The sequence below is a fragment of the Passer montanus genome, unplaced genomic scaffold (genome assembly GCF_014805655.1).
Source record: "Passer montanus isolate IOZ18808 unplaced genomic scaffold, ASM1480565v1 scaffold69, whole genome shotgun sequence".
NCBI lineage: Eukaryota > Metazoa > Chordata > Aves > Passeriformes > Passeridae > Passer > Passer montanus.
Window position 1 is genome coordinate 6,230,766 of NW_024372036.1, and position 12,595 is coordinate 6,243,360.

Consider the following 12,595-nt stretch of genomic DNA (forward strand, 5'->3'; position numbering starts at 1 on the left):
TAGAATGACTCACAGAGCAATTCAACAGCACCACCCTGCTCCAAACACTTGGGCCTACGTGCCATGTGTAGCAAAATTCAGTCACAATCAGTCAAAAACTGATTTTGTTGAAGGGGTTTTTTCCCCCCTTTGTCCAAAAGGCACAAACGTTGAAAATCATGGTTAATAAAATCTAGCTTATGTGCCTAAAAAGTTTCACCAACATCTGTCAGGGTGTGGCAGCAGCTCTCTGGCCACAGAGAGCAACAGGCACAACTTTCCCAGGCATCATCCTGGGGAAGGCTGTGAGAAGATCAGAGAAAAGAATAATAAACAATTCTTATCTTCACTCTCTGCACCTGCTGTTGTGAACACGTGGAATGTGTTATGGAGATTTGTTTACCAAAGGGTGGGTTCTTAATTAGCCAATGGTGATGGTGTTTTAATTAAAGGACCAATTAGGTCCAGCTGTATGGTGTCTATAACAGCAATGGGTTTCTTAATAATGATAATAATAATAATGAAGAGATTGATCAGGCTTGTGTGAATCATGGAGTCAGTGCTGATTATCACCCCTTGCAGCGACAGTGGGGGGAATCCCAACTGATCCCAGCCCCTCCTCAGGCTCTGGGGTTTGCTCACCAGCTTCAGCATCCATGGGCTGCCGCGGCAGGTGGCGAAGCAGCCGAAGAGGCCGAAGACGATGATGGTGGTGCCCGTCCCGATGAGCACGTAGGGGGCATTGGTGGAGTTCTCAGCAATCAGGGAGATGTAGGTGCCCAGGGTCAGCTTGCCCCAGACGCCGACTGCCAGGAGGATGACGCCGGTGATCTGCAAAGCAAGGGGACAGACCTGTCAGAACTGTGGTTTTATTTTTTTATTTTTGTTTTGATTTGGTTTTTGGGTTTTTTGTTTGGTTTTTTTTGGGTTTTTTTGGCTTTTTCTGTGTGCTTTTATTTTTTTTTTGTTTTTTTTTTTTTGTTAAGGCTGGGGTTAAATGTGCGAGATGGTATTTTTCGTTTGGATTTACATGTTTATTACCTTTTATTCATATCATACTCTTATAAATTGTGGGTTTTATAGTGCTTTAATATACTAAAAATTGAGTTGTATTCTTTTCTTTACCAGGCTTTTTAAGGATAAATTATCTAATTAAGATATGATATTTAAATTAGTTTTACTTTTAACTTAATAGCTTAATTTTTCGTTCATAATGTGGATTTTAAAAATTTAATTATACAATGCAACTTAAACTTGTGAAGAATAAGGACTAACTTTTGTTTTAAAATGTTTATTTTGTTTTATATATCACTATATTCTAAAGCTTTAAATTTTAAGTGTTCCACCATGTGATATTATGCATTTCTATTTAAACGACACACTTATAATCTCAGTTTTATCACTCAATTCTGGAAGCCTTCACCACAGCCTCAGGTCAAATGCAGTGTTCTCTTGGGGGTCAGTGCTTGTTAGCACAGAAAGCCTAAAATTCCCAGCAGCCAGGGTTCCAGGCAGGAGCTGCTGGGGAAGACACCCAAAGCCTTGCAAAGCCCACAGTGATCCTGCAGGGATGTGCTGGTGCCATGCTGCTGGCAGGAGGGAGCCTCAACACTCCTATGAGCTCCAGAGGGACAGACAGATGAATTAAACTCCACATCTGTTGCACTGAGGCTGCCACTGAAGGACAAACATCTAAGAGTAATCACTGCCAAGGGAGGATGCAGCGTTCCACCTGCAGGAACAGCTCTCTGCCCACTGAGAGACACGGCCAGCTCCACGTGTCCTCTGCCTGAGAGTCCCCTGCTCCCCTTGATCAGCCTCCTTGGCATTTCTGCTGCCAGTTTGGGACAGGATTAGCAGAGACTTCTGCTCTCCTGCTGACACTGGCAATAAGAATAAACCCAGCTCTTGTCCATCTTTCAGAGCAACTGTGTGAAAAGTGCTGAATCCTTGCTATTGCACCCAACAGCTGAATGTCAGAAAAAATCACTGAGGAGCCTCCAAACCCACAGACAGCAAATGTCCTTGCCCAGTCTGTCCCATCCCTGCACAGCACTGTCTTCACCTCTCCTTGTCCTGAATAAAAGTGGATTAATCAGCAAAATCTGAGAGCAAGCTGCAGGGCACTGGGAAATCTGCAGAACAACTTCTGGTTTCTCCAGTTCCACAAAGGGCTGGTTTCTGTGCCTAAGCTGCTGAAAGTTTTACCACCATCTCCAGGGAGTCATAAAAGCAGCCTTCACTGCCAAAATGAACAGGCAGCTTCACATATGAAAGAGAGCTCAAGCCTCCTAATAAAAAGCATTTTTAGTTGGCTGTTTGAAACAATTACTAACCCTTTACTACGCATTTTAAGAGTTTGGTTTCCCCAGGTCTCAGGGGAGGCCTATTCAATTTATGGCACACACAGACTTTGGAAAAAAGGAGGAAAGCCTCTTGGTGGTTTATTCCCCTTCTGCTTCTTAATAGAGCTCTGATTTACAGGGATTTAAGGAAACCCCTGAGTTTGGTGGGAGGTCTGAGCCCCTGGGAAGCTTGGCACGGTGCAGAGGGGATGGGATATTTCCACAAAAACACGCTGAAGATGCACCTCAGGTTGCAGCAGTGCTGGCTGGAATTTTGCTTATGAAGACAAAAACCCCACAAGACTTCCCTACAAACCTTTCCATGACCTTCAGCAGAGCACAAGCAGTGGTATGACTAATACCCACCTCCAGCCCAAGGCAAGCCTTATTTCCAAGACACACTTTTTATCACTATCTATCTCTCTGTGCCATCATACAGTTAGGGAACAAGCAATGTACTGGTTTCTGGTTTGGTTTTTAGACTTTTCTTTAAAAGCAGGAAAGTTATGGGCAGACAGAAGACCAGGACAGTGCTGGCCTGAGAAGAAGGCAGCAGGAATAGACACTGCTCCTGTCACTCACCATCAGTCCACACATCCTCCCTCTATCCCCTTCCTTTGACCCAAAATCTGCCTAATGCTGTGACCTGAGGGTCAGGCTCAATAATTGCAAAAGCAGGGTGCTGTATGTCCCTTTACACCTGAAAGGTCTAAAAGGAAATGCACCTTCTCCAATGCAGTCTCACTCCAGTCTTCCCTACTCCCTTTCCACTGTAAAGTTTCAATCCAGACAGTGATCACACAGGAGATGTATAAGGTATTTTGGATATCCTGGCAGTCAGAGGAGAGCGATTCCCAGCCCTCTGACCTTTAGAGCCCCTCTGAGCATTCAGCATCCAAAGGAACTTTATTTACAAACACCTGGAAGAGCCAGCACACATGGAGCATGAGAGCAGCGGTGAAATTCCACAGTGACTTCTACAGCAAAACCTGCTCTTCATATGGCCCAGCAAGAATTTTAAGATTTGTCCTGGAGTTGCTATGACAGCTACAGCCTGTGAGGAAAGAGTGTCATAACCCCACTCCAGATCCTCAGCAGACACACAAGAAATGAACTGGCAGCTGCACAGCCCACGATGCCCCAAATGAGACATCTGGAGTGGTACAGAAAAACAAGCATTTGCAAAGGGAAAAAAAACTAAAAAAACAAAAAGGAAGAAATTTCTTTCTAAAAAGCAACTGCCAGACACTCCTACCTAAATGTAAAGACATGTGGGATCCTGTCTTTTGGCGTTTTTAAGGGAAAGCAAAAGAGACCAACTACCCAAAATCCCAAGTTTCAAGGCCTGTCACAAACTTACCAAATACTTTTGATTTACAAAAAAACTCCAAAGTTTTCCTTGGACTTTATACAAGCCTTGGTTTAAGCAGAAATAGCCCACCCTGGATAACACAGGCGAAGTTCATATCCACACCCAACCAGAGAACATCACAGGAAAGATTCCTGCCAGCAGCAGGGCTGGCCTGATCCATCCATGCTTAGGACCAGCTCCTATGATCATAACAAGCCCCAGAAACTCAGACAGGTTTTGTGTCCACAAATGGGCTTGCAAGGGGTTTGTGCTGGTTTTGGTTATCTCTTTTTTATGCTTGCACCCTGTCCTGCCCCCAACACTGTTCTGATGGATTTCCCCTGCACCTTCTGTTTCTTTTCTGTGTTCTTTCTCTAGTTTGAAACATTATTGGAAAGCTATTTCATCCTGGATTTCATCAAAGGTAGATGATATCCTCCTTACAAAAGTTCACTGCAGTGGAAGCCCCTTGCACTCATGTTTCCTCAGCCAGGAAACCAGAGATGCAGCATTCCATAAAACATTATTAGTCCTGACCTTCATTTAGGTCAAAATTTTAAAGGTTAAAAGAAAAAAAAAAAACAACACAGGAGATACCCACGTAGGGCAAGGATTGTAAAGGCTACACACAAGAAGAAATCACATTGTTTAGCCCTAGCAGGTCTCACATTTCAGTGCCTCTGAGCTCAGGCTCAGCAAACACACCCCAGAAGCCCTTGACTGATGAGATGGCAGGAAATGAAGCAGGTGGGCCACCTGGACATTTCCTAACAAAAACACCACTGAAATCAAGATGTTCCCACAGAATGTTTCAATCTAGATGAATTGGATTGTTCTGGCTTAAAAAAATAATTTTTTTAAAAAAATCTGTGAACTAACCTCCCTCCCCAACTCTGCCTCTTGCCTCTCCTCAAACATGGTATCAAAGGCACATCCCACCAGTCACTGATTTCAGTCACACAGGCTTTCTAGTCCTTTTACCCCCTTCAGCATCAATACAGATGTTTCCAGTGTTACCTGCAGTTCTGGATGTGGTGCGAAAGCTACCATGCAACAGGCAGGCAGAAATAGAGCAGAACTGACTGTCAGCTCTAACTCCACTTGCTTTTTGGAGACACACAGACAAAGATGTGGCCAACAGCACTGACACAAGAGTATGTGCCACAGCCTTACAGAACACAGGGAGGCTGATGCCCTGGTAAGGCTGGGCATTCCCAAAATCAGGGCTAATACTAAACACATGCAGTTTCTCAACAAAAGGCACCAGAAAGATGTCTGAGAATTACTTCTTTTAATAGTGCCAAAACAAAGATTAAACTATCAATCCCCTTCTAGGTAACAGCAGCAAAGTCTGCAGAGAGGAGTATTCAGAAAATAACTTCTGAAAGTGCACTGTCCTTAATTCTGTCAGAATCAGGTAGGAAAACACTAAGTACTCCTTTCAACTGGATGCACACAGTCCTAAAAGAGTCTGTTGCCTTCACACCCCAAAACCCACAGAGCTCTGGTGGCACAATACAAAAGTTCCAGCTGCTGATACAGGAGGGATGAAAGATTCTACACCTCACATCCACAGAGATTCAAAACCCTAATTCAAACCCTCATTTATACTCAGGACTGCCATATGGAATATTTAAAGTTTGTCAATTACAGAGGTGAAGATAAATGTGCAGCAGGAATTGCTGGTTTACTGGTCCACATAATTCATGTCCTCCTGTTCATTACTGATGTGAGCAATTTTGATTCCTAAGGTTTATCAAAATAAAACTTGGAAGCCAATCCTGATTGCTGTAGAGCACACAGCAATCCCTTCTACAGCAATCCAAAAGCAGCAGGAGGAGCTCAGCATTTCTCTGCACCAGCTCTTTATCTACAGAACTGAGATGCAGGAGGGCAATTTCATTAATGAGGATTTATCTCACTGTAGGTATAATTCTTCTATTTCATTTCATATTTTCAACTTCGCTAAATGAGTGTAAAACGTGGGCAACTTAAAAAGAAATTCAAAGCAGCAGCAGAGAACCAGATACAAGGAAAATAACCATGTTGTTGGTATTTTCAGTTCCTCAGTTCCAAATACTTCCTTTTCCAAACAACAGCCTCTCTGCATTTTGGTAGAGGCATGCTGTCTCTGCACAGCTGTCCTGCAACCTTCTCTTCAAACAGGCCAGAGAAAATGGACAATGGGCATAAAAAGGATGAAGCCAGGGGAAGGCAGACAAGAGCTATCTCAATCCATCTTGGCTGAAGCTGAAAGGTCTAGCAATAGGTTTAGCAGGCTGTGAGGAAATGAGAGAGGACCAAGGCACACAGCTAATTAGCTCTGCCAGACATCTCCCCAAAGGAGGGAAACTTTTTCATGAAGAAAACGTCCGACCTTGACAACATCCAGAACAAATCCTGCATTAAAAGCATGTCCAGAGAGACTTAAAAATAACTGGCCTACCTCTGAAAATTTTATAACTTTCCCAAAATAGGCAATGGATCACATTCAAAATGTTCTTGCTTTACAGCTTGTCAAGCACTGGGAGTGGCTGGCTTTGAGTCTTCTCCTGCCTCAGCCCCCGGGCCCTCTTCAGGCAGGCAGGTGACTAAAACTAATACAAATCTTCCTTTGAGCTTCAATGTCAGCTCTTCACAGGCAGGGGCAAAGCATTAAACCAAGATACAACAGAACATGGCAATGCCTGTGAGCCAGCAACACACCCGAGCTCTCTGTCCTCACATCTGATCCTGACCACACCTGCAAACCCAGCCTGGGTCACCTCTGCACTGGACTGATCTCTGCTGGAGCAAACACGAAATGAAGATGCCACCAACTGTACCTTTGGGAGAAGACAAGTTAGAAGCCAATAAATCACAATTTCTGGCCCCTTTGCAAACTGAGAGACAGCCTGTAAAGGTCACTGTGTTACAGGAAAACACCTGCAGTGGCCATTCTTGCATGTAACTGTTCTCGCGTCTTCCAGTTCCTGACTTCACCATCTCTTAACCCATTTCCCCAGTACCTAACATAATTCCTTTGTCCCTCTGCTCTTGCAACTCAGGCCTGCCCTTCTTCTTCTTCTTTGTTCCCTACAGCTTCCCATGTAAATAATTCCTTTCTAAAAAGACACAGCCAAAAGGATTTAAAGGAGAAATGCCCTAAGATTAATTCACATTCCTCTCTGAGATCTCACCTGGGCAGGCTGCCACACTTCAAGCTCAGGGTTTTCTCTCCCTGTTGCACGTGTGGAATGTCCAGCACAAGGAATCTTGCTCCATCCCTTCACTTCAGGAATCTGTTTGAGCTATGACCCCTGCTGCTCAGCATCCATCTAGAGTAGAGCTAGCAGCCATCACAACATTCATTATCCACCACAGCCCTTGCTGTTTCTGTGCAGAACTGAGATTCCTGTGTATTAAAACTACTGGTGCACGTCCTCCCTGTGGGAACCATCCTCAGGGACACCAGCACAGGCAAACCAGAGCAGTGGGGATGCTGCCTCTGCTCTCGTGTCACCACTGGGTCACAGCTGAGTACCCAGCACACTCAAGCCAGGGGACAACCACTGAATCTGCCCTGAAACACAGTGGAGGAGATTTTGATTAGACACACTGATATCAAGCTTAACAACCTGTTGTGGCACAGCTCCTTTCTGTGAGCTGACTACTATCTTATTTCCTTTTCAATAATGTTTTTAATTTTCAGTGTTTGTCCTAGCTGGGACACTATTACAATTACATGAATAGTTGTCCCTGGTGAGCTGACATCAGATTAAGGTTCTCAGAGGTCAAACTGTAGTGCTGGTAGAAAAAAATAATTAAAATATTGTCTGTCACAAAGATGACAAAGTGAATTCCAAATTATCATGGAGCTGATCTGGCTTCTCACACCAACTCTGCAGACAACAGAGTGTGTCCTAATCCCCAACTTTAATAGTGCCTCTATCAAATCCAGAGTTAAATGACCTCTGAAAGGAAGTGGATATTTCATAAACAACCCAGGTGTTTCCCAGCAACCCCAGCCATCCACACACCAGCCACACACCAAGGTCTAATGGTGCTTTCCTTGCAGGCTGGGGCAGAAATGACAACCAGGACTGAATCACTTACTCTGCATGGAAAACAGATTAAAAATCACAGAGGTGAGTGCAACCTTCTCCTTGCAACCAGAAGAGGCCAATGATCATTTAATGAACAGCAGGGAAGAAAACATCACAGTAATTCTGTTTGATGCAGGATAAAAAATTGGACATGGCCCAGGAAGTCCTAGGAGCACCAGCAAGGACTGCAGTGGGGAGACAAGAACTTGAAAACAACCTTGCAGCATTGCTCAAAACTAAGGATTTCTTGCTAATACAGTGCAAATACCTATTTTAGAGAATTTTTCTGTAAGGAAACAATTGATTACATGCCACGGGTAGGAAGATTCAGGAAGAACAAGGACATTTGGGACCTGATCTCTACACTAATATCATGCCTGTGATGAATAGTTATAATAAACAGCCATATTCTTATGCTGAAGATGTAGCTTTATTACACCTTGCACTTTCAGAAAAGAAGTTGGAAATCTCAGTAAAATTAAGTTCTTTATCATGAGAATTATACTTATTTTTATGTAAGGCACTTCATTAAATGAGAGAAGATATTCTGCTTTACAGTTTAATCACCAGTGGCTCTATTAATTGATGTATCTTTTAAGCCAGCTTGCAGACAAAAATGTGGTCATCTCTGGATAAAAATAAAATGCAAAAATACATTTCTGCTGGGAATTTTCAGACCTAATTTCTTGAAATGTAGCTTTAAATATGCATGACTGAACATCTCAGGGAAAAGAACTTGGAGAGTGGAGACTTCAAAAGCAGCATCCCACTCTGCAAGGCTAAGGCACACTCCCAGCCAGAGGAACTGGGCTTGTTTTGGAGGTCTGGTAGTACACAGAACAGAAGGAACTGATCAGCAGCAAAGTGATACAGCCAGAGAATATTCACCTGTGGGGCCTGAAAGTTTTTGGAAGCTTAAATGCAGCAGCTGTTCCTCATACTCTCACTTTCAAATCCCTTCAGTAGCAATACAGAGGTGACAGAAACGTTGTTTACACAGCATGACATGGCTCAGCCTCGAATTTTAAAACAGTTCACCTATTTTACTGAGATACAAGACTTCAAATGATGAAAAATGCAAGGCAATAAAATGTTTTGAAACAAGACTACCTCTACTTAAATACTTTGTTTCTTAAATGCTCTTGTTTGCTTGCCTCCTAATAAATCAAGGCAAAATCCAAACTTCTGTAATCCCTATGTGAACAAAGCAAAGGAATAAAATGAAACACTCTGAAAAATAGCCTCTAGGGCTATCCATGCCCATGAGACTCACACTGTGTCCCAAGCCCAGACTGAGTCAGGCTTCAGGGGAAAGGCTCCCTTGTTCCTCAGGACTGACCAGGACAGAAAAGACACTGAGAGAGACCCCAGTCGAGGAGTTTTGGTAATTTCAGTGGATAAATCAGCACATAAATTCCTCCCTGCACATGTAACAGCCTTACCAAGTTTGGATTTAGCAGTAAGAAAATTTGAAAAGAATTAAAAAGAGATGTACAAGCTCACTAGTCACTGCCCACAACAGCAGTGGCATGAAACTCTTTCAGAACCATTTTTTATTCAAGCAACTACAGTCCTAATAACCTTCAGAAAAAGCAGAACATGGCACTGAGGTGTGAGATGATAAATTCAGTAGTAACAAATGCAAGGTCATGGTGCTGGGACCAATTCCAGCAGTTCCAAGCCCCTGAATTTGCAAATAACAGTGGAGGAAAAGGTTTTCTGAGTGCCAGCTGACCACGGTGTTGATGAGGATGCACTCATGGCACACACATACAGCACACCCAAGGAAGTGGTGCATTTCCAGAGGTGAGGAATTCCCAGAGGAGGCTGTTTCCGGAGGCTGAGGTGATGCTGCAGCAGGTCCATGACAGGATTCCTGGGATGAGGAGGTGCTGGAGAGCCCCTTGAGCCGGAGCTGAGACGTGTGGGGATGAGGAGGGGTGAGGGGATGTAAACCTGCAGTGGGGGGATCACACTCCAAGGACAAGAGGGAGCTGGTTCAGCCCCAGGACAGCCCAGCTGGGAACACAGTGAGCTGGCCATGAACCCATGGAGGGTGCAAATCAGGATGATGAGGGTGGGAGCAGCCTTCTCTGGGAGAGGGAAGGAGGGGAAAACAGCAACACAACCAGAGCCTGCAAAGGGTGCCAGCTTTCATCCCTTCACCGTGGGATGGGGCTGCACCAGTGGAGAGCTGGGGATCCCACTGAGTGCCTGAAAGGCTGGAGCTGTGAAGAGGAAGGGGGGATGAGGGGTCTCAGCCTCCATCCCTGCAGAGCCAGGCTGCCTCTGGCAAGAAGGTCGTCAGCTGCAGCATTAATTTCAGCTCAGTCCATCCAAAAATCAGCTTGAGGGCACATGTAATGATAAGGTTTTGTTTAAAGTTGAAAAAGGATTTTATTATTGCAACCAAGCTCCTCATGTCCTGATCTCATTTTATGGAAAATCACTGGTTATTTACATTCTCCTAATCATACTCAGAACGAGCTGAGGACTGCCATTCCTGCTGAGGGGCTGTTTTGTTTTTTTCCCTCAGAAAGGACACATTTCTTCCATCACTAACACTTCTGGTTCTTTCCCTTTCTCCTTTCACGTGACCCACGTTTTCCTCTCATGTTCTTCAGGCACCATGCTCCAGTGTTTTCTGGAGCTCTGCTTTTGGAGGCAGTGCACACAGGTTGGATCTCCACTGCACTGTTGTACAGCTCACGTGAGAAATAAAATGTTTTCAGTTCATCATGCCCAGGTCAGTCCCTCAAAACCAACCATGTTCTCCAAAACCATCTACATTTGCTCTCACCCACAGCTCAGCCACTGCCTGTCCTCCCAAACACGAGCAGCAACACAGTCAAGGAAGTGAAAAAGGTAACTAAACAAGGCTAAAAATGGCAAAAGTAAGGTTTGTTCTACCCTAAAACAACCCAGTTTTTCCAGCCAAGGTCCAGCACTCTGGTTCTGCACCTACATGACAGTTTTCACTGCTCTGTTCTTTTGTGTACAGCTCTGGTTTTCATGTGCTGCTCCTGCTACAGGAGCCAAAGCCAAAGCCAGAAGCTGCTTTTAACACTTCAAAGCTTTTTTAGAGAGAGGAAGGAAATATCTGCCCCAAATCCCAACAGGATTTCAGAATCAAAATTTCACACCATGGCTTATAAATATGATTTCAAAATAGTTTAGAACTTGTAACCATTCACCAAAACTCTCTGGATGAAATTAAAATAAACAACTGAATTGTGTTTTATATTCCTATACATACACATATATTGGTGCTGAAATGCTTGAGACAGTGGAGTTCCTGTTTGTGGGGATTCACTTGAGAATGTGTCTGAAAATAAAGGCATATTCCTCATATATTAGTTGGGTTTTGCTACATGTCAGAGCTGCCTAATTCAAATACTGACACCTTTAAATGTGTATGACTGTATGTGCTTGCATGGGAAAAGAAAAGTTTCTGTGTAGCCTGCACTCAAACTGCTAAATTCCAGCTGAAACAAAACCAAAAAATATCAGCCAGAGCAGAAACAAAACTTACACATTTCAACTCAGGTGTTTGATTAGTAAGAAAACCAAAACAACATTGCAAGAAAAAAAAAAAAACCACCAAAAACCCAAGCAAAAGCAAACTAAGCCAAAAAATCAAATCAAACCAAAGCAACACAAAAGAACCTGAGCAACAAAAAGGGCAACAACAAAACCCCAAAAGCCACCACCACAACAGCAAAACCAGTAAAAAATACCACATAATTACAAAACCAAAGACAAAAGTAACCTATTCCCCACCAGGACAGTGATGCCACCAGGAAAGATTTCAACCATAGTTCTCCCACTAACTTAAACTCATTCCTTGGCACGGGTCCAGCAGCTGTGGGATGCCATCATGCAGGATTCCCCCATCCCACCCCAAGGCTTTGCCACGGCTCCTGTGGGAGCACAGGGACAAATGTCTGTGCCATTTGGGGCTGGGCTGCTGCCAGCTCCTTGAGAAGAGCCCTGGGAGGCAGTGGCTGCTGCTTCCATCTGCAGAGCCCCCATCCCTGCCAGGAACCTCCTCCTGGCCTGTAAAATATCCTTTGGCAAAGCCACCAAAACACCCCAAAACTGAGCAGGAATGCTCCTGCTCTTTGAGATGCAGTATAAGATTTGCAGAAGGGATGGATTACTCATGGGTTTTAAATAAAACTCTTTAGATTTCTACATCTAGTACTTGGGGCTCACTTGCTGCTTAATCCTTCAAGTTTTCTTTTCCTGAAAGAGCTGCAATGATGTCCTAAATGACAGATGGACCAAACAGTATGGGACTTTGCATATCTTATTGCTATGAAAGATCATTAATTTTTAAATACTTTCAGGCTTCTTTATTCCTGTTCATCTCATCAGCTGTAATCAGGTTTTGTTATTCAGTGAGCATACTTCCTAACCAAATCTGCAATCAATGCAAATAAATTAAGCAAGCGGGTTGTTTAAAGGAAAGGAAGAGGAGAACTTTATTTGATCCTTGGCTCTGGTGCACACAGCTCCTGAGTGCAACTTGCAAAGCCTTTCTGAGCCCCTTGGAGCAGGCACTGGAGAGGCAGAGGTGAGCTGCCATCCCACTGGATTTTGGTGCTGCTCTCCAGTGCCCCAGGCACGAGATAAATTCCACAGAGTGAGAGCAGGAGATGAGGTTTGCTCTGCCTGGCAGCTCTTCTGAGTTTCCTTTAAAGTGCCTGTAACTACAACAGCTGACTAAAGCCTCTCTGTGTGCTCTAAGAGCACTTCCATCTTCCCTGGAAATTGGGCTAATAAACCCCCCAATGTTTACATAAAGCAGAGAAGAAATATGTTGAGGAAGCAAT

At 44.0% G+C, this 12,595-nt stretch overlaps 1 protein-coding gene across 1 annotated transcript in view; it reads right to left on the reverse strand.

Annotated features, from left to right (window-relative positions):
* TSPAN7 (tetraspanin 7) overlaps positions 1–12,595 on the reverse strand; it is an 88,518-nt gene that overhangs the window by 17,808 nt on the left and 58,115 nt on the right. Inside the window, exon 2 of the mRNA XM_039729323.1 lies at positions 622–810. Coding sequence (XP_039585257.1) covers positions 622–810 — 189 coding nt within the window. The remainder of the gene's footprint in view (positions 1–621; positions 811–12,595) is intronic.